Source organism: Cricetulus griseus (assembly GCF_003668045.3).
Source record: "Cricetulus griseus strain 17A/GY chromosome 1 unlocalized genomic scaffold, alternate assembly CriGri-PICRH-1.0 chr1_1, whole genome shotgun sequence".
NCBI classification, from domain to species: domain Eukaryota; kingdom Metazoa; phylum Chordata; class Mammalia; order Rodentia; family Cricetidae; genus Cricetulus; species Cricetulus griseus.
Window position 1 is genome coordinate 133808957 of NW_023276807.1, and position 23113 is coordinate 133832069.

At 44.5% G+C, this 23113-nt stretch overlaps 1 protein-coding gene across 1 annotated transcript in view; it reads left to right on the forward strand.

Annotated features, from left to right (window-relative positions):
- The first annotated feature begins 5380 nt into the window (after nt 1–5380).
- Limch1 (LIM and calponin homology domains 1) overlaps nt 5381–23113 on the forward strand; it is a 314380-nt gene continuing 296647 nt past the window's right edge. The window contains exon 1 of the mRNA XM_035452755.1: nt 5381–5476. Coding sequence (XP_035308646.1) covers nt 5381–5476 — 96 coding nt within the window. The remainder of the gene's footprint in view (nt 5477–23113) is intronic.

The window sequence follows — 23113 nt, forward strand, 5'->3', positions numbered from 1 at the left end:
AAGACTGCAATTCTGGCACTTGGGAGATGGAGGCAGGAGGATCAGCAGTTCAAGGTTTACCTCAGCAACATAATGAGTTTGAGTACAGCTTGGATCATGTAAAACCCTGTTTCAAAAACAAAATTAGGGGTTGAGGATGGAATTCAATTTGTAGACCACTGGGTTCAATCCCCAGCATTGCCTAAACCAGGCATAGTGGCACATGCCTATAATTCCAGCTCTGGGGGAGTGGAGGCAGAAGGATGACAAGTTGAAGGTTATCCTTGGCTGCATAGTAAGTTCTGGGCCAGCCTAGGTTGCTTGAGACCTTGTAGGACAGAGGGATTAAATGATGTTTTAGTTAATGTATTATAATGAACGACAGGGCTGGATTCAGAGTTAAACGTGGTAGCCATGAAATGTGCCCCTTAACAAACATCACAGACCAAGGGCTGCAGCTGTTCTGCCTTGAAATCATTGTACACTGCATTGAGACCCCAGAGTGTTTCTAGTCAGTTACTGAGAATGGCAGGGACACTAAGGCTGTCCCATTCTTGGAATTCTGGACTTTTGCCAGCTGGCATTGGCTCAAGGACCTCCTGACAGGCTTGTAGAACTGTGTTTGGAGTGCATGGCACCCTAATGGCTCTGCTGACTGGCCCCGCCCCTTTCTTGAGACAGGGTTTTATGTAGCTCATGTTGGCTTCAAACTTTCTAGGTAGCCAAGAGTGGCCTTGAACTCCTAATTCTGCACTGTCTACCTTCCTGAGTTCTGGGATTGTAGGTGTATACTCTGTGTTGGCTCTTTGCTTTTTCATTCCAAGTCACTAGGCCTTTTCAGTGCTTACGCACTCCCTCTGCAGTTTTACTTGAAGACAGTTTCCTCATAAGGTCTTCACACCTGAAAACACACTTTGGTTTCTGCTCCTCAACAGACCCAGACTACCCTGTTAAGTGTGCTTGACTTTAAAATCTGTGCTTTACTGAGAACTACGGATGTACCAAAGCTAAAACAATAAAACTCTTTGAAAGACACATAAACTTTTGTGGCTTCCGTTAATATATTATATTTTGGTTATGACACCAAAACCCTGAGCAACAAAATTAGAAAATGGACATTTTATACTGCAAAAAATGGAAAACATCTGTTCTTCAATGGATGCCACAAAGAAAGTGAAAATTAAGGCTAGACATGGCTAAGGCGTCAAGAACTTTCATTACTCTATCAGAGGACCAGTTTGGATCCCAGCATCCATACTGGGCAACCCAGAAACCCCTGTAACTCCAGTTCCAAGGGATCTGACATCCCTTTTGGCCTCCTTGGGCCCCCTGCATATACACATGCATATACATGCATAGAAAAAAGTAAAATACATTTTTTAAAAGTGAAAATTAAAAAAATGTGAAAATTCAACATACAGAATGGGAGAAAAATATTTGCAATCATATATCTGATAAGGGATTTGTATCTAGAATATATTAAGAACTTATATCTCAACAATAAAATAAAAAAAGAGAATTCAATTAATGAATGCTAAAAAAGTCAGGCCTTGAGCTGCAGACATGTACTTCTAGTACTTGAGATGTTGAGGCAGGAGGATCACCATAAATATCAGGGCAGACTCAGTTATATAATGATCCATTTAAAAAACAAACAAACAAACAACAAAAATAGTAAAGAGAAAGAAAGGAATAAAAAAATAAAAGAAAAGGAATAGATGCTTTTCCCAAGAAGATGTATAGGTGGCCAATATTCACTTAAAAAGATACTCATTGTCATTAGCTCCCAGAGAAATACAATTAAAATCATAATCAAGGGTTGAGGATGCTGCTTACTTGGCAGAAAGTTTGCCCAGCACTTGTGAAACCCAGGGTTTGATCCCCAGCAAGGCATAAGCCAGGCATGGTGGTACCTGTGTTACCAGTGCTCAGGAGGTGGAGGCAGGGGCATCAGGTATCCAAGGTCATCCTTGGCTTTACAGAGAGGTGGAGGCCTGTGTGGAATACATGAAAACCTGTCTCCAAAACAAAACAAAAAACTTAAATTCCATTTCATATACACTGCCAATAAGAGAAACATATATACAGAAGGACATCCTCCATCAACTACCGAGTTGCAGCACCAACCTTTTGTTGTTTACAGGTAGGGTCTTGCTATATAGTTCAGGCTGGCATCAATATGTCCCCTGCCTTTGCCCACCCAGTGCTTGGATTATGGGCATGCACTATCACACTGACTTGGTCACCAGTCTGAATACCAGATGCTGTCTAGGTCACCTGCTTCCCTTCCCTCTACTTACCATGCAGTCCATGGTGACAGTTCATTGCCGGTATATTGGAGCTGTTTTATAAGCTCTTGTGTTTACCTTGGTGTCTTTCTCCCTGGAGACAAGGTCCTTTTTAGACTGCATTCCCTTAGCCCTTTCCCTCTAGTGGTCCTCTTTAAGATCTGTGTTTTGCATATCTTCCTTTCCCTCTGTTTTGGATGGCAGGATGCAAGGGTCTGCTGGCCTCTATTAAGCACTATGAACTAGAAAGTGTCTGTCTTTTTGTATTTAGTCACCATGTTTGTTCTTGTCCATGATGCTGCTGGGTGGCTTGACTGCTTCACTTGACAGGAAGAAACTGAGGGACAAATTTAAGGCAGTTTGAACAGGAGTGGAAAGGAAGCTGGGAATGCTGTTACAGCAGGCCTGGAAGAGGACTGTCTGAGCTTATATCCTAGCTTCCTCATAGTCCCTGGCTGCCCCACAGCAATGATGACAGAGCTAGAATAAAGTTTAGGCTGGTCACCTATTTGTATTGCAGTGAGAACTGTGCCTGGCTCCACTCAAGGGTCATATAAGTGTTTTCACAGTTTATACATCGTAGGCCACCCGCCTCCCAAGCAGAGAACAGTGCAATTTCAAGTCTGCTTTGGGTTCTATCTCAGTGTTGTAGTGGAAGAATAGGACCCAAACTAAATTCAGACTATAAGCAAAGGACAGACTTAGGTTCAGTGAATATTGCCTACCTCCAGCCACCCTTACTCACCTCTTTTCCAGCAGCTATTGGAATCCTATGACAGACAAGATGAAACCCAAAGTCCAACTTGGTAAACCAGTAAGTTTTACTGGGGTTACTCACAAGGACATGGGTAAGGAGTTACTTACAGTTGCAGAAATGACTCAAAGACAGATGCATCACAAAGACCCACCCCGGCATGGTGTCAGTTCACAAAGCTGGGAACCTGGAGCACAATGCGCAGTAGTGTGTGCTTTGTGTGGATCAAAGAGCACTGTGTTGCATTGTAACTGTTTCTTCTGCAAAGGAAACATTGCATCCTTCAGGAGGCTCCTTAAGTAGGAAGGTAACCAACTCAAAATGCTTTTAGGAAGTCCCTGAAACTGACCAGTTTCACTAGGCTCCTCCCCATCAGAGTAAATAATAGGAGTTGAGTGCTCGCCCTCCCAACTTCAGAAGAGCAGAGTCAAGCTTCAAAGACTTCAGATTGAGAGCAGCTGCCCTGAAGAAGCAGACCCAAGCAGAGCTACCTAGGAGAGGTTTAGACCAACTGAGGCATCTGGAGAGGACACTATTTATATCTGGGGAGTATAGACATGTGGGTTTCGTCTTCCCAGGGAAAGTTTTGTTACATAACACAATGAGCTTACTGAGACCCAGTTGAACTGACAGCAAAAGTAAGGGGTGACTGGAAGGAAATGGGCAAGGGTGGGAAACCGGATAGTATAGTGAGGGATGGGACAAGAGAAGATAAGATCCATGGAGCGGAGGTCTCTGTTGCTTCAGAGTAGTGGTGCCCATCCCCAAGGCCTCAGGGAGACATCAGAATAAACTCCCCATTTCTTCCTCTACTTCTCTCTCCTCTAGGCCTTTGCCAGCTTGCTTGTCTTCCACTGACAGCACCAGGACATGGGTGAAGCCATTTCTGGAGCAACATGAACCGACTACTAAAAATCATCTAGCACTTTCTCTCCTTGACATAGTCCATTTCCTCATATCTTAGCAGATAACACGTTCTACAAACATCTTACTGTCTGTGCCCCCCCCCCATGGGAATGTCTATATCATGAATATATAGTGGAGAAATATACAGAAAAGGGTGTCTCATATAGCCCAGGCTGGCTTCAAATTCACTGTGTGCAAAGGATGACCTTGGATTTCTCATCTTCTGCCTCCATCCACCTCCTGAGTGCTGGGATTACAGGTCTGTGTTTCCATGACCACTTGTACTCAGTGCTGGGGTCAGAAACCAGGGTCTCATGCATGCTAGGTAAGCATTCTTCAGCTCAGCTATATCCAGCCTAAATGTGCATCTCTTGAAGGCAAGATCTTTAATTTATGCTCCAGTTAGGGTTCTATTGCTGTGATGAAACACTACAAACAAAGCGACTTGGCCAGGGAAGCGTTTATTTGTTTTACACTTCCATATCATAGTCCATCATTGAAGGAAGTTAGGGCAGGAACCTGGAGGCAGGAGCTGATGCAGAGGCCATCATGGTATGCTGCTTATTGGCTTGCTCTTCATGGCTTCCTTAGCCTACTTTCTTACAGAACCTAGGACTACCAGCCCAGGGATGGCATCACCTACCATGGCCTGGGCCCTCCCTTGTCAATCACTAATTAAGAAAATGCCCTACTGCCAGGTCTTACTGAGGCATTTGTTTTTCAATTGAGGTTCCCTCATTTCAGGTAACTCTAGTGTGTGTCAAGTTGACATAAAACGAACCAGCACAAATTTTAAGAGTTTTTTTTTTTTTTTTTTTTTTTTCATGTTCCCCTTCCCCATCTGTCAGTCCCCAGTGACTAGCTTGGTGACTGGCAAATAATAGGAACTGAATAAATCATTTGATTGAGTCAACAGACTAGGGCCCAGGTAGCTTGCTGGAGTCCCCTCCTCATTTAACATAAAGATCTGGTGACTGCCTTGGAATACTTAAGGGTGCAGGGCTGAAGCTCTTGGCCTCAGATCTGTGGCTGGGAGAGACAGCAGGTGCCAGCAAGTCCATCAGCCTGGTCGCTGTAGTGCTGTTTCCCCGCCCCGCTTCACCCAGGTGCAGCCCGACCCCCCACTCCCCATAGGATTTGGGCCTGTGGCGGGACATGCAGGGTAACCAGCCGAGTCCCTCCCACGGTTCTTGCCACAGGGACGCCCGGCACTCCTGGCAGGTTATTTTTAGCTGGGGGAGGGGACGGAGCGTCAGGCCGGGCGACACAGGCTGAGGTGGCCACAGCGTCCTCCGGCAGTGCGCGCTGCTGTCCTCCGGGACCTGCGCGGGGTGGGGGCGGGGAAGGCGGCGGGAGAGCGCGGCGGGCGGGAAGGGGCGGAGAGCGCGCTCCTGCGGAGGCGGCTGTGCTCATCCCGGCGGCCAAGCGCTCCAGTGCTCGCTGGGCTTCGCAGATGGCTTGCCCCGCTCTCGGTCTGGAAGCCCTTCAGCCCCTGCAGCCCGAACCCCCTCCGGAGCCTGCCTTTGCTGAGGCACAAAAGTGGATCGAGGTAGGTGCTGGCGGCGATGGGCGGCCTTGCAGGGGCGCCCCGAGCTGTTGCCCGGAGGGCTGCGATCGCGGATCCAGCCCCCCCTTCCCTTTCGTGGCCAGCTTCCTCAGGTCATCCACCGTGGCCTCCAGCGAACTGCAATTCCCCTGGCGTTGGAGCCCCGGGGTGGTGGGCGTGAACGGAGGGGGGGCACTGCGGTTTAGCAGTGCGCCCAGGGGCAGGAGGCGGTCCCCTGTGCCTTCATCCCTGCTGCTTGCGGAGCTCGCAATCTTGCAATCTCGGCTCGGTTTGCAAGCGCTGCCATGGGAAGCGCTGCAAACGCGTCAGGGGCTCCAGCTTCCAGAGTCCTTGCAGGAGCCGCATTTCAGGGTGTCCCGCTCTCTGCTCCACATTTCACCTCTTGGCCTCCCTCTTCGTCCTTCCTGAGCGGAGTTGGCAGTGTCTTTACAGAGGTTCATACCCATCCGAGAGCCTCTTGACTGTGTGCTGGCACCCGTTCAGGTGCGAGGCTGGCGCAGAGCATAGCCTGGGGGAACCTGAAAGACCTAGTTGCGAGTGCACTATCCGCAGATACGCTAGCTGGTCATAGGCTGCCCCAGAGACCGCAGGGTGGGCTCCAGCAGGCGGTATACCCGGGCAGGTTGGCACATTTCACTTCTTAAATGGCTCGGTGGAAGGCCAAGGAAATCACTGGAGCTCTCGGCTCAGTCCAGGAAGCGCTCGCTGGGCGATCCTGATTCATGATGTCTATCTGCAGGTGCAGCTCAGTAGCCCTGAGATTCCGAAACGACCGGTCTTTAGGCTCAGGACGCGTGGAGGGAGAGAGTTGGGGAAGTGATCCACTCGTGGATCTCCCATTTCAACGGAATTATGCTTTGTGGGAGGTCAGTTTAGCCAAAAGACACAAAACCCCCTTGACCTGACAGTTCAAAGGAGGATGACCAAGCAAGCATGAGCTTCGTAGTACTTACTACTCAGATTGTCACTTAGCGACCCCATCCACACCCTCGGGGCAGCCCAGGTTTCCTTTGTTGTTCTGGTGATAGAATTATGGGGCTGCAGATTTAAACCTGCTGAGTTGCTTACAGAGGCGGTTGCTGGAAGGCTCCAGCCACAGGCCGCCGGCCACCTTTCAGGGTCAACCTTCTTCATGTATATCAAAGCGCCTCAGGGTTTGGAAAGGGCTATTTAAAAACGGAGTTAAGGAAACAGAATACCAAACGCTATTGCTAAAAGCTGGGGCTGGCATGTCCCTTGAATCCAGATAACTCACTACCAGATGAGAAAGAGTCATTGGCCTCTTATTTTTGATGTGTGGCTGGAAGGCTTGGAGTGTGACAGGTGTTCTCTCTGCGCTCGGACCCCTCAGGCTCCACTGGAGACGTTTGTAGACACTGGCAGTAGTGGAGCGTTGTAGGACCCTTTCAGGTTCTTGAACTTGAACATTCTTTAGAGAAAAACGGATTGTATTTTGGAGGTAAGGGAATGTACAGGAGGAAGAATAGCCTCTCTGTTCTCATAGGCAAGTGATTTATTCTCAGTTTATTTAATGGATAGTAGTATTGACATGCTCTGCCTTTAAAAGTGCATTGTGGTATAAATTCTATACAGGATGACATGCAAATCTGAATTGCACGTCTCTGTAAATTCTGGAGTATGCACATCCACTATAGATCAAGATATATACAGCTTTTTTTTTTTCTGGTGATATTTCAGGCTAAACATTACACAGTGTGGAGCATCAGTTTTCATATCAGTTTGAAGAAAGGAAGAGACAGTTGTAAGAAAGCAGAGCCAGGTTAAGCCCTAAACACAGTTTAATATTATTCTTGTTATTTTCCTCTTTAAACCGGTCAAAGAAAGTGAAAACCCTAATGGGGTGTGCCTGTGTGGCTTTAGGACCAGACTGCCAGGCACGCTGCGTGTGCATAATTGAAGTGGCCTATCTCCTTTCCACAGTGGAGTTCTATTTCATCAAAAGGGGGAGTTTCCCCTTCCAAGCCTAGGCGGTATAAAAAGGTATTTGCGGGAGGGGCGGGGGAAATACTCACCCCCCCTTTTCTCTCACATTCCTCTTGAAATGTAAATGCCACGTTTGCAAACTGGGAGCCAGGGGCCATAACAGATGGTTTTGCACACAGTTGCCCAGTGAACAAAGATTCCTGGGCTAATATAGCAATAATGCATTTCTTAGTGTGAGCTACTTCCCGTGGGGATTCTTATCGGGAGACAATCGCATCTCCCGTTAGGGGCCCATTGTCTCTGGCAACATCCTCATTGGGAGGGCTTTGTTTTTCGGTTTTGTTCCATTGGTGATTAAATTTCCCACAGGCTTTTTCTTTTTCATTTTTCTTTTTCAGCAGCCAGGAATTTTTACCCTTTCAGAAAACATTCCCTTGGGTGCAGCAGGTTAATAAACAAACTTTGCTACTACTAGGCTTCCTTAGTTCTGGGCTTCCTTGAGTTGGGCTGTTCTGAGAATTTACATTCTTAACAAGGCTCCCAGAGCAAGCTCCTGGACCCAGGTTCCTAGCAGCAATTTCTCAGACTGCAGCCTTGGCTATTTGAAGACCTTGTTACTGGGCAGGAAATGTGGCCCAGAAGCCAGCCTCTCCACACACCCCCACCCCCACCCTAGCTTCTGACTTAGATGCTAAAGGTGAACTCGATAATAGAGCTGGACTTGGTCACAACTGGGTAGGGAGAGCTGGGTCACATTTCCAGTGACTTTTCTTGGTTGTGGAAACAGGCTGAGCGCCTTACTGTGGGTTTGGGGAGGGTCCTGGGGAAATAGCAAAATTCAAGGATTAATTCACCACAAGCATGCAGAGGCAAGGCTAACTTCCTATCATAATGCCTTTCTAGCTCCTTTTCCCAAGCACAGGGCAGTAAGGGCTGCACAGTGAGCCAAGAGGCCTAACTTCCTAGCTGGAAATCCTTGGGTGGAGTCCCAGGTCTCTCACTTCTAGTTGATCGACCTTGGACAAACTGCTTTTCCTGTCCTTATGTTTCCAGATATTTTCTTTGAAAGATACCTCGAATTAACAACAAAACAACAAAGGGGTATTGTTGAAACATCTGTAAAACAGGACCTTAAATAACATCTCATCTCATAGGAGTGAGATGAGTGAACATATTTAAAAATGCTTGGACTTGGGATAAGGTACAGTGGTTAAAGTGTTTGCCAGGTGAGTGTGAGGATTGGAATTTGGATCCTCAGAGTCCACCATAGCCACCCCCCCCCCCCCCCCCGCCGGACAGCACTGGGCTCCCCATGTAAGCTGGCTTGTTAGACTATCCATAGTGGTGAGTTCTTGGTTTGGTTTCAGACACTGCCTCAAAGAATAAGATGGGAGTGATCCAGGAAGACTCCTGATGTTAGTGTGTGTGTCATGCACACACACATATGCACACGTGCACTATACCTGTACATACCATGTACTCATGCTCTAGTACTTGCACACACATGCACAATCCACTAGTACCCACACACATAATGCACACATGCGCTAGTATTTGCACACATGTGTGAACACACACACATTCCACATGTGTATGTTAAGAAAGGAAGTACTTAGAATAGTACCTGGTGCTGTTTGAGTGATGGCATCACAATTACCATTTATATTACTATAGCTGTTATTCTTCTATTATCACCATTACCACCACTGTTGGAGCTGTTGCTAATAGCAACTGGATTTGATTTTGTTCTGTTTTGGTTTCAGTCTTTTATTATCTTATTTATGATTTATTTGTGTCTCAGTACCAAGAATTGGGCAAGTGCTCTACTCTAGCACTGACCTGACATCCCTAGTCTTATATTGATGCTCTAAGACTGAGGCTTGCTAAGTAACCCAGGCTGACCTGGAATCTGGGTCCTTCTGGGATTACAGGCATATACCACCAGTGCCTGGCACTAAGGAGTTTGAAAGGAATTCTTCAGAACTATATGTTTCTAATATACAAAATACTTCAGTTAACTACTGATTTCACTTCATTATCTCACTATATTTTACTACTTACTTATGCTGGGGATCAAATCCAAGTCTAGGCAGAAGTTGACACTATCTTAGTATAGTAATTCTGGATAATGGGGCTAGAGTTGAAGTAGATGCTATATGTTATTGTTTTTTGATTTTAGGGTCCAAGGAGAGCCTATGATAGCTCACTCATGAGGTGACCTCACAGTCCACCAAGGCTTAGAAAATTGCTCCTCAATATTAGGTTGGACTTTAAACTTTAACATATAGTTTTGCTACCAAAGTCTGGGAAGAATCCTCAGTGCCTCTCGCCTTGCGGACAGTCCAAGATATTCAACTGGAGACTGGCTTGGTAGTGCCTCATTTTGCTGCCTCCTTTCTCCTGTGCTAATATTGATGTTTGTTTTGCAGGTAGAAGATTCTAATATGCCCAGTTCTCCTCTCCCATTTGTCTTTCCAGCCACAATATTCATCTGTTCTAATCTTTATTTTTCTTCTAAGTGCTAAGACACTTTCTGGAGGACCAGATGTCCCTTCAGCTGGGTTCCACTTGATTTGGATTTGGAACAGGTTGTCAAGATTTTAAAAGGGAGAGGCTGAAGATTTCAACCCAACTCAATCATCTTAATTTGAAAAGTTTCTGGATTGCTTTCACTTGAGTCATAGCATGCCCATGGGTTTTTGGTGATGATTACAGTCTTACTTGTAACCTCAGGCATGTTTCACGTGAGTGGGAACTTCATTTCCCTATGTCCACAGGGAATTGCTTTTTTTTTTTTAAAATCCCATTTTTATTTAGATCCGATTCTGAAAATTATACACACTGTTGGTGTCTTGGTGCTCTGATACTGGAAGGTGTTGTATAACTAGGCAGGAGGGGAAATTTATCAGTAGCCTTTGAGTGGTCAATTTAGTATTTGGTGGCCAATAACTACGACATTGGTGATGCCATAGTGTAAGCTGTACAGTCATTCAAGTTCTCTGTAAGGAATCCGTGACTCTTAAATCCTATTTTTTAAATTGCAGTGAAGATTAGGTTTATAAATGTTTCTCCAGCTTTGCTTATGAGAGATGAAGAGGAAGAAAAGCTTTTGGACTGGATGGAGAAAGTCGATATATAGACCAGAGCAAGCATTTAAATAGTCTGTCTTGTTTGTACACAGGGCTGCTATGACACAATGCTGACACGTGATAGGAGAACAGAGAAGTCCCAGAGATTTAGGGAAAGGGGAAATGGAATGGGAGGGGGAGCTGACTCTTCTTGCCTCAGCATCTCCCTGGAAACTGATTGTATCAAACAAACTCTAAATGGGCAGACAGAGCTTTGGCCACTAAGAAGGGGGAGGGGAAGGGGGGGCATTTGCTTCCATCAACTAGAGCTCTGAGCACCCTGCTCTTCACTGATGGATGACAAAGGACCTATGATGTCCACATCTGGCTTTGACTTCATGGGTGGCAGTCAGTGCTAGGTGGGACAAGGCAGCTCTTGAAGTACTGGAAATTGTGACTTTTCTTCTCTTTTCTTTTCTCTTCTTTTATTTTCTTTCATTAGATGGCCCTCAGGAGGCAGCATGCTAAGGATGCTAATACTGCTTAGGATGAGAAGCTATATTTATGAAGTGTTTACTGTGTATTGGCATTGGGGAAAAGAGTCTTTATATATTGTCCTGGCTGGCTTGGAACTTGCTATGTAGACTAGGTTGGCATAGAACTCATAGAGATCTGCCTGCTTTTTGCCTCCTAAATCCTGGGCTTATAGGTGGGCACCACCACACCCAGTCGAGGGCAAATTCTAGGTTTACTTGATAAGTACTGTTGTTATAGATAAGATAAGAAAGTTGAAGCTCTAACAGGTTGTCTTGTCCAAGTACTAAATGGTAAATGTCAGAGATGAGACAATAATCTATAGCATCATTTTTTATATTTCACAATATATCTTTATTATATATTAGTATATATGTTTAACATTAATATAGGTTATAATATCCATGTATTGAATATGTTATATGTGTTAGTATATGTCACATATACATACATACTATATATTATAAACATATTTCCAGTTATTCATAATTTATAGGTGAGGAACCTGGGCTTCTAGGAACTAGGAAAGTTTAATTCCCAATCATATAGCCCTTGCCATCTGATTCCTTATATTCCTCATTTAGGACCCTGTGTCTCTTGTAAGGACTGTGCTTGACGGTGCAGAGGTCCAACTGTCTTGTGGGGACAACATGTGGATTCAGGAGCTGCAGCTGCCTAGTCCAGCCTATTCCCTGTATCTCATATTTTTCCTCTTCAGGACTCAGTATTGGTCTCATGTGGACAGGCCATCTCACAGTTCCTTAGCAGGTAGTGCTACTGAGACAGACAGCTAGAGGAAGGAGTCAGACCTAACATTTCAAAGGTCTGAAGATAGATTCTGAAGTGTTTAATGTCTGCTGATAGAGCTCATGGCTCTCCTTACTCTTTTATCTTCATTGCTGGTCTGTTGCAAGTGCACGTAGCCTTTGCAAATGGAGAAGGTGCACTCCTCACTACCCTCACATTCCCTAGATAATTTAACTGAAAAAAAAAAAAAAAAAACAATACCTGTGTGGTCTGTGTGGTTAGTTCTTCAAATGGGATTGTATGGTGTATGGGGGGAGGAACACATCTTTTGTTAGTACTGGCATATGTCAGCGCCATTGACACACTGACTCATTTCCACATCTCCTACATCTACATCTGAGACTTTATGTTTGAATGATGAAAGTGTTGAATTCAACCAAGAGGCAGATACTTCTGAGAGGGGAGCGGAAGCCTCTGCCAGCTGTCAGTGTTTCACCACAAGCAGCTAAAGAACCTGGATATACAGCTCCAGGGCCTTTGGGGGAGCTTGCTGTGGTTGACATCCCTGTAGACTATGTTTCAGAGTGACCTCATTAGTATATTGTGGTTTTGATCTTCATGTTTTTTTTAATTTGTTTGTATATGTGTTTATTTTTAGGATTCTACTGTGCAACCCAAGCTGGCTTTGAACTCAGGTCCTTGGGTCTCAGCTTCTGGAGCACTGGTTAGGATTACAGACATGCACTGACATGCCTGGCTGATTTTTTTATTAAGCTACTCTCATTGGAACTGTTTGTTCTTTTTAAGCACTGCTTTGATAGTTTAAAAAAATGCATTTTTTGTAATTCATTTCCTCTCGTGTTTTTAAGGACTAGTGTGCTTATATTCCAAGCAAAGGAAAGCATTTGATGTGTATTTCATGTAAGGAGGCATATAGAAAATGATGACTTCAGTGAACTAAATGAGAAAATGAAACGCCACTAGTACTTTGCTGCTAAGTGACTGATAATTATAATGGTAGCTGAAACGGAAGGGTTACCAGATAATATAGGGGAAATAGTAGTTCTTTTTAAAAAGAATGACATAATATTGGCAAGGCTCCTGCCAGGACATGAGACATATCTATTCTGTGTGCATGGAGGAATGACGTAATGGAATTCAAGTCTACTGTGGAAAAACTCTGTTTGCAGAATTGAGAACAACACATCCAAAGCGATGTTCTTGTGCACTGGACCCTGACAGGCTAGCTGTAGGATCCCAAGGAATCACCTTTGACATCAGGAAAAAGACAAGGTGACTTGGTCTTTTGCCATACACCTACACAATCACTTGGCAGATACCTTTTCCCACTATGCTTACACTGCCAGCAAAACACTGTTTGTATCTACAGTGAGCTGTAAAGAACCAAGTGGTAAACCAGTAGGAAAGGCTAGCCCACCTGTGCCCTACAGTGTGCTCAGTAGTCACTGTGGTGAGCTGCTAGGAGATGCAGTTTGTCTTTCTGATCACCCTTGCATGTGAGGGGAAGACCCTGCCTCATTACCTTATATAGCTACATTATAGAAGACCAAGTTAGAACCCACCCACACTTGCTTTTGAGTAAGGGTCTGGGGTAGAAGGGTTGTGGCCTTTTCATTGTCAAGATCCAACACTTTAGAAGAAAAAACCAACCCCCCCCCTCATTTGTGATCATGTGAGTCGGCAGCAAGTGAGGAATTGAAGTTCTCAATTATTTCATTTTAGTTGGATATTTTATTCTAATCAGAATGGCAAACACTCGGGGCTGGAGAGATGGCTCAGAGGTTAAAAGCACTAGCTGCTCTTCCAGAGGATCCAGGTTTAATTCCCAGCACCTACATGGCAGTTCACATCTGTCTGTAACTTCATTTCCAAGGCTCCTGACTCTCTCTCTCTCTCTCTCTCTCTCTCTGTCTCTCTCTCTCTCTCTCTCTCTCTGTCTCTCTCTGTCTCTCTCTGTCTCTCTCTCTCTGTCTCTCTCTCTCTGTCTCTCTCTCTCTGTCTCTCTCTCTCTCTCTCTCTGTCTCTCTCTGTCTCTGTCTCTCTCTCTCTCTCTCTCTCTCTCTCTCTCTCTCTCTCTCTCTCTCTCACACACACACACACACACCACACCACACCACACCACACCACACACCACGTACACAGTAGACTAGAACATTCTTAATACTCTAAAGGTAGGGTAAATAAAGGTCTGTGTGAGGAGATGGGCAGGGAGCAAGGAGTTGTTAAATATGTTTATATGTTTCCCTGTTTCTTCCTTTTGGCTGAGTACTGAATGAACACCAGACTACAGCATGACAGTCTAGGCAAGGGTTCTGCCACTGAGCCCTGGCTGCCACTAATATACTTGTAGGCTACTCAGAGAGTTAGCAGCATGGTCAACCAGACTGTTTTATCCAAGTCACAGAGAAAGTCAGAACTCTTTTTCTAGGAGAAATGTTGAAGAAGACCTTGAGATTTACATTTCAGGATTCAGGGATTAAAACTGTCAGGCAAAATGGAGTTTGTAGAGTCCTCCCAGTACTCACATGTGAGAAGGAACTGGAAGAAATCTGCCTGCTTTGGTAAGTATGAGCAGAGTAATTCTGTACAAAAAGTGGCAATTCACAGATGTCCTGTGATTTGGGATTTTCTTTGAAAGCCCCATCAATTGTCAGTTCTCTTCTCATGGTCCAGTATGGATACGAGACCTCATCTTCAAATCACCTGTCCAGGAAGTAGACTGGAGAAATTGTAACTGGAGACTAAAATCATCCCTTGTAAGATGTTTTCTAGAGAATTCTGATACACCTGCTTCATTGTTATTGTTCAGAACTTAAGTACCACAGCTGCTGATGGAGAAGGGGCTTTCTCCCTTCCTCCTTCTATCATCACCACCACCACCACCACAATTATCATCACCATCACCACAACCACCAACATCATCATCATTACCACCTCCACCATCATCAGTATCATCAGTCATGGCAAAGAATCTAAGTTCTAATTCTTAGGAGAAAGGCAGGAATGGCCCCTGGGATGTCCCTTCTTCACTTCCACAGGGACAAGTCCTTTAGGAGCTTCAGCATGATTGCCTGGATGACAGTCTCTCCAGCTGGTTAAGCCCATAAATTCCTTCCTTCCAGGGGTACACTATACCCAGAGCAATCACTCATCTCAGAAAAGTTGTCCTATTTTACCATAATGAATGTCTGTTGTATGGGAGCTGCCTCATTTGATAAGCTCCAGAGCTCCCATGGCCAAGGATCAGGTCTTCGTCAATGTCCTCCTCATTTATTTAGCTAGGTGGGTTAGCCACAACGCCCACAGCCACCAAGAGTCCGTGTCCAGACATCGAGAGTCACTTGATTGGCCCTTGGACTCTGCGGAGACAGAGAAAATAGAAGCATAGAAGCCGTTGCCTCTCTAACAGGAAGCAAAGTGGTGTTCTGAAAATGAGTGATTTAAAAAGCAGTTCACCTAAGTGTGGCCCGGAGACAATCAGTGATTGGATACTTGGAACATGATTCCACCTGGGCCCTTTGGTAGGTGATAGCTGCTGGAGGAATCATTTAAAGTGTAGCCCTCCCTGTAGGTTGGCCTCGGGTAGCACTCACAGAACTGAGTTCTTGGCTAGAGCTGATGCCAAATGCAGACAAGTCCCCGGATATTTATGCTTCCTCTCCTTTACCTCTAAGCCACATGCAGTATGCTTTACTCACTATTCCAGATGCCCAGCTATTTCTTATTTCTTAATAGTAGAGAAAGATTGAAGCATTTCTGATTGCAAGATATGCAGCATGAAAAAGCATGGAAGGCTATTTATGAGAAGTGGCCGTGTGTGTGTGTGTGTGTGTGTGTGTGTGTGTGTGTGTGTGTGTGTGTGTGTGTGTGTGTTTAACTAGGCAGGTGTTCTCAAAAGGACAATGACCCCCACAAAATTAACTGGTAAACCATTATGACTGTGGCCACTGTCACCTCCAATTGTGAGCTCAGAGAAGTAGCCTCCTCTCCACCTTTCCTATGGGAAGTGGAAAAACAAATGGCCATGGAGCTGAAGTTGTCATCGGCCGACAGATGTGGTTACCGCCTGTTTCCTAAGGGACCTTGTAAGTTGTCATAAATGGGAGGGGTCAGTGACAAGTGAAAGCCTGACTCACCCTGTTGCAAAAGTCAATGGAATGTAATAAGGTACTGTGACCTAGCTAGCCCAGAGCCAGAGTAAATAAAAATAGTAATGTCAGGGAAAGCTGACCCCACTCCTAGGCTATTTGTCATGTGCTGGTGATGCTTAAGCTAATGATATGATAACTATAAATCTGTAACATCTGGTGCAATGTTTCTCACTCAAGCAATTTTATGCATATTTTACAGATGGGAAAATTGTAGCACAGAAATATTAACTGATTTGACTGAAGCCACATAGCAGGCAAGTGGCAGACTCGAGATTTAAACCCTAGTCCAGACTTTGGACTGTGACTGCTATGTTCCATAAGGAGATCCCTGCCACAAACATTCAGTGACTAGCCTGCCCATCCCCCGTCTGGCTTAGCCCCCTTCCTGAGATGCTGTTTACTGAGCAGCAGCATCTCTGCAAAGCAGTGTCAGTTGCTAGGAAACAGTTCCACCTATCTGATACCCATGCACATTCTCTTCCTCTGAAGCCCTTGCAGTGTTTTTTGAAAGAGAAAATTTGTCAGGAGAGTGGTAAGAACTTGAAGGAAAAGCCCTTGCAGGAGAAGAATGGATGGAGCCAATGGGTGGGGCTCTTTCTCGTCTTCTTTTCACTTGCTCCTCCCCAATCTTTCTGCTTCACTGAACTCTTACTCCATCTCTGGATTTGAATGGTCCTGGGTACAACATAGAAATGAAGTGATTATTAACAAGACAAAAGCTCATGGGTTCAGAGCACTGTTAGGCTTTCTGTATGTGGCATCCTGTTTAGACCCAAGTCACACATACATCTACTACCCCCATGTCCCTTCAAGGCTCTTTATTGGTCCTGTCTCTGAGTTAGCCCTATTGAGTTGGGTGGGTGGGTAGGTTGGTCAGGATCCTGTGTGGCTCCTGGACTCCCACCTGGTGTCTTGCAGCAGTCCTTTGCTTGGTTTGCCCATGACACCCCAGACCGCAGCTCCCCTCTTCAAACACTTGCCTGGTTTCATACCTGGTGTTCTGAACAAATGCATTTGCTTTGCATGGATTTATGTTTGAAATGTGAATAGTGTGCATGCCATTGAGTTTCCACAGCCCCCATGTGAACTTTTGATTAGCACTTTGTATTTAATACTTTCACATCACTGTGGGGGAAAAATACCTAGAAGAAGTGCCTCAAGGCTTGGAAGGGGATGCTCCCTCATGTCAGGGAAAGGAAAGCATGGCTCCAGAGCAGGGAGTGGCTGTTTCCATTGCTCCAGTGGTCAGGCAGGAAACAGAGAGATATGCAGGAAGGGTTGGGGGCATAAGCCATAAGGCCCACCCCCTAGTGACTCACTTTCATTGAGGCCCCCTCTCCTAAAGGTCCCACCACCTATCTAAACAGCGCCACCAACTGGAGACCAAATGTTCAAACACACGAGCCTATGGGGGAATAGTTTACAACTAAACTGCGGTACACTTTAACTTGTTCTGATACCAAATAGCAGCAGTGGGCTGAATAGGCTAGAAGAGATAAACACGGCAGCCAGAGAGGCCATCATCCTATGTGCTAGACACTGTTTGGCTTTAGGGTTCATGAAAAGTTTGATTTCCCCAGATCTGTCTGCATTTTATCTTTGTTTCCATAATGGCCTACCTCGCCTTTTCTTACATTCTCCCTTCATGTACCATGGTCACCTTCATTTCTGGTCTTTTTCAGTGCTCTTATTTCTGCATATGTGTTGGTCACAAAACTGTGTTTTCCTACGCATGTGTGGGCCCAGCTTTCTAAGTGGGCCCAGTGAACCCTAATATTGATTTGATGTGATGGGACCCTGACTTTCCCTGTTGTTTACAGTTTTGAGTTTACAAAATGACAGATTTGCAACCTAATTTCTTATTTGAGTTTATTCTGTATCATATGTATATTTAGTAAATTTTCCCTTGAATTTTTTGTTTGTTTGTGAGGCTGTTAGTGTTTTTATGGTTGTGCAATGAAAGTTCAACTGGAATTGGCTTTAGAGGAAGAGAAAGCCTCCTAGCTCACCAACAGTGTGGATGTGGAGTCTCACTTCAGGTCAGGCTCACTCAGCCACATCAGTGAGACTGGAGAGGGCCTGGATTCTCTCAGCTGTTCCACTGGGCTGTGCTTGTATGGCTTTGTTTGATGCCATTTGCCTGCCCTGCTCCGGCCCAAGAAGTCCAGAGAGTTCTAGCCAAGACAAGGTGAATCCAGTCTTCATATTCTCTTTACATGCCCTGGGCAGAAAAAGGGGCCATAGCCCTCATCCAGGATGTTCAGAGGAATGGAGCTGATTAGCTCAGGCCAGTCAGGCTCTAATCTGGTTCATCCCTACCAAAAGGCGTGGCTTCTACCCAACAAAGAAGCGGGGTCTTCCTTAAAGGAAACTCTGGGAACTTGTGGTGAAAAAAACTGCAAGTAGTGGATGTGGAAGAAGCCAAGAAGACTATTATTGACACTTTGACTAAAATGCAATAAGGAGCTTGGGAGATAGCACACCTAGTAAAGTGTTTGCTGTGCAAGATGAGGACCCGAGTTTGACTCCTATAACTTATGTAGAAAGCCAGGCTTGGAGGCACTTGCAGTTCCTATCCTGAGGAGGTGGAGATAGAAGGGTCCCTGAGCTCACTGGATGGCCTAACCCATTTAAGGTGAGTTCCATGTTATTCAGAAACCATGTCTCAAAACCCAAGTTGGATAGCTGAGGTTATCCTCTGGGTTCCACACAAAATATAGTAATGCAATAATGAACACATCCAGGAACACATTTCATGGATGGTAAGGAAGGAAATAAGACAGAAAACAAAGCAATACTGTGGCTACTTCCTTAAGGGGACTATAGGATTATAATCCCAGAGTGATTTAAAAAGAGCTATCAATAAATTATCTTATTCCCTTTTCTTTTTTTGAACTGTGTAGCTCAAGCCAGCCTGGAACTTGCAATCTTCCTACCTCAGTCTCCCAAGTGCTGGGATTATAGGTGTGTGCCTCTCTGCCCAGCTTTATTTCTGTTTTGTATGACTTAAAACAATGTCAGTTTTAGAGGTGTTACTGAGTATCAGATACCTAACCCCTCCCTACACACCTGATTGGTTCCATTAGTTGTAAAAAGTGAATGCAATGAAGCACATAGATTTTAAGTGTTGATTGAGGAAGCAAAAGGTCTGTATCTTAGGAGCTTCAACTCCTTTCTTCCTAGGCTTTATGGGAATGTACTTTGTACTGAATTATAAGCTGGCCGGTTTTAAGGAGCCTTAGAAGTAATAGCTCTTTTGAGTGGCTGATTTGTCTTTGTCCTGTTCTAATTCACATTCCCCAGAAGCCCCGTGTTCAGTCACTCCTCACTGGACCCTCAGATCCAGAGCATGCCAGCTTTGCCAGAGCACTTCCCAGGCATGCTGCTAAAAGTGGACACAGCGGCTGTCGCCCACTGATCCTCTGTGTTGAGTGACCCAGATTGGCAGAGCGCAGCTGGGGCTCGATGCAGCGCATGTCCGGGAAAGAGAAGGGTAAAAATAAAACTGGGCATACAGCTTAGCTGGAGTCGGGATACGTGGAAGCTCCCTGGGTAGTTGGCTAGCCCTCGGTCAGAATTTTCCTTCTTTCTGCAGGGAAATAGTGGTGATGATTAGAAGGGATTATTTTCTAGGTTTCTTACAGTTGCAAAAAAGATCTGTTCATCATAGTGGAAATAGTGGGGTGATTGTGCATGGGAGTGAGGGTAGAGTTTTGAAAGGTGAACATTTTGCCTTCATAAATTATTTATTTTATTAACATTAATTCTTTTTTAAAGAAAGCATCTCTTTTGGTTAATAGAATGAAGTGAACTTTTCATTATGGTTTTTAAAACAGTTACTTTAGTAATCTTAAAAAAAGCTGAGTGATAGTATTTTAGGTATGATGTCAGGCTAACCACATACAGTTAAATTTTAGTACCCACCACACTCTGCCATTTTGACATTTATATTTTTTAAATGTCTATTTGCTTGGATTGAAGTTCCTGTCTTTGTTATTGGAAGGTTGAGATTAATTTTTGGCATTGAACCAACATTTTTTTTTAAAGTGCAAAGTAGATTCCATGTCATTCCCTCTCTTCAGTTAAGGATAACTTTGAACCATATGCGATCCCTCCCTAGTGCTTGGTTTTTTTTTTTTTTTTTTTTTTTTTTTTTTGTTGTTGTTGTTGTGTGTGTGTGTAGTCATGTCTCTGTGATCTGTAGACTGAAAATTAAATCTCCAAATATCCTTTGCTTTGCAACAGCAATTAAAAAGTATATTACATATTTATATTTAAAATATATGGGAAATGTAGCTATAACTTACTTGAAAGATAAAATGCTCAAGGGATGTCATACTTCTGGTAAAAGCTTTTAGGCAATGTGTATGTGAGTGTGCTAATTTGGAATAACTGGTTCTCAAATAATTCATTCAAATTATTATTTATTAAAAGCATCAGGGGACTTATAATTGCTATGGGTTTCCTTTTATTTGCAGAAATGTTGTGGAATTAGATGGTGGTGATGGTTGGCTATTATTTATAATACTTAGAGAACAATACCCAGGATTGAATGGTGTACATTAAAAGAGTGAATTTGTGTATGAATTATCTTTTCTAAAAATCTGCCAAGACTCTTAATGTTCTCAGCACTATTCTCAGATCTAAGGATGGGTAAAGAAACACATTCGATGACAAGGCCTAGAAATATGTTAGACAGCTCTTGATACAACAGTGCAGTGGAACACGTTCCCCAGAGCCCTTTGGAAGATGGCAAAAGCATGCTCTATTTGCAGGGCCATCTGTGGCTTTGTCCAAGCACTGGGCTGGTCTCACTTGGTTCCAGGCGATGGGGTGGCTTCAAATTGGCTTCATGTGTCTGTTCTCTTTGGACAGAGGCAATATGGGAGGAGATATGTTCTCATTAGGGCAAATGAATGACAGGTGCAGCAGAGTCCAGCCAAAATCATGCAATGAATATAGTTAAAGTCTCCCCTTGTATCACATCTACTTACATTCCACTGCCAAAACAAGGGATGTGGCCAAGCCCCAGTCTGCAGGGCAGGGAAGGACATTCTGCTCATAGTGGTAAGAGGAGGGGGAAGATATTTCTCTGAATAGCATATCTTAACAGATTTGTTAGGAAGCAGATCTGCGCAGGAGTCCTTGAGGCCACCAGGAAGATGAGAAGGTGCTTTCTGCGTGTGAGAATATTGGAGGACAGGGTGGTGTTGAGTGGAATGTAAAAAACTGATTAGGTGTTGTCTATTGGGTGGGGAGAACAGGGTGAGGGGAGGGAGGTGAGATCAAGGGCTGGAGAAAGGCCTTCAGGGCATTGGGAGAGGCTTCAGAGGAGGCATGGCCGTGTGCTGTGGGAGCAGAGAGCATTAGAGGCTTTGGTACTGGAGCACAGTATATAAAGAAGATTGGGGCGGGGCAATGATGACACAATTTGCATTAACAAAGGCCATGCTGCCATGCCTGAGGGAAAAGTAAAATTGCATTTAATGATGGTGATGATAAATAGAAAATGTAGTGTTTTTAAGTTTATAGCTCAAGTTCAAAGCTTGGCTTTGTCATTTCATAACATCATGACCACATGGAAATTTCAGCCTCTCTGTATAGTTTTTTTTTTCTCTTTTACTCTTTGAGGGTCCTACCACCCAGCTCCCAAATAATCACATGGAGACTTATTCTTTCTTATGAATGCCTGGCCTTAGGTTGACTTATTTCTAGCCAGCTTTTCTTAACCTAAATCATCCCATCTACCTTTTGCCTCTGGACTTTTATCTTTCTTTATTTTATATACCTTTCTTAAGTTCTTACTCTGTTGCTGGTTGTGTAGCTGGGTGGCTGGCCACTGATGTCCTCCTCTCCTTCTCTTCTTTCTGCCTGCCAGCCCTGCCTACCCTTTCTCCTTCCTCGCTATTGGCCATTCAGCTCTTTATTAGACCAATCAGGTGTTTTAGACAGGCAAAGTAACACAGCTTCACAGAGTTAAAACAAATGTAATGTAAAAGAATGCAACACAGCTTTGCATCATGACATAAATATTCCACAGCACAAACACATGTAACATCTTTAACTAATAGTCCACAACATTGCTATGCTTTATTTCTGATTGTAAGAGAGGAGCATTTTTCAGCACCTACTTTAGGAATTTTTGATTATTGCTTTCTTGTGGTGCTGCAGGTTGAACCCAGGACCTTGCACATAAGCAAGTGTTGTACCTCTAAGCTGTCAGTCAATGCTTCTGAGGTCCTTGTTATACCATCACATGCTCAGGGAATGCTGACTGCTATTAGAATTACCCAATAGATTTTGGGTTTTATCTGTAAGCAATGGGCTATACCTCAGAAGTAGATAGGACAGGTTCAGAGTGTTTGGGGATGTGGTCTTGGTGGTAGTGAGGGGACAGATATGATGACCTGTCCTTAAGTGCCACTGAAGCTGGAGACCAAAATGTTGCAGTGGTGTAGACGGAGATGCAGATGGGAGCCCAGTGAGGACAAACGGGAGAGGTGTGGAACAATGGGAAGTGGATGAGATTTAGCGACTGAATGGATGGATGTGGGAAGTAGAGAAATGCAGACATCAGGTGATCCCCAAATTGTTTGATTTCCTGAGCTGGGGACCACAGGGAAAGAGTACTGTGAGTAGAAAGAGGGTGTGTTCAGGCTTGAGTATTAGGTTAGGGCCTGTGAGATCCCGAAGAGGCCTTAACGAGCAGGGTCCATGGATATGAGTAAGGAGAGCATTTCAAGCTGCTTCCAATGATCTCCACAGCTTGGCGAGAGGGATGTAGCTGAGTGAGGGAGGGTGGATTATTTCATGGTGCTTCACACACAAGAAAGAAGGCAGTTGACAGCAGGGAACCAAAGATTGCAATAGGATTTGTTTTGTTCTGTTTTTAAGGATGGGGGGTATTCCTACCGAGTAGAAAATTTGGAGACAGGAGTGGAAAGACTGACCTTGGTTGGAGGATGGTGAGAAGGAATGATGGATAAATCAGACTCTCGGGGCTTGCAGGGAAGGAATATAGAGCAGATACAATGTTTCAGTTTTTGTCTGAAAGTTTCATGATGGTGCATTGGTCATCTGTTGCTGTATAACAAATTACCCCCAACTGCCCATCAGAAAACAACCAGTTCCTATTGTAAGTCCAGTATCTCTCA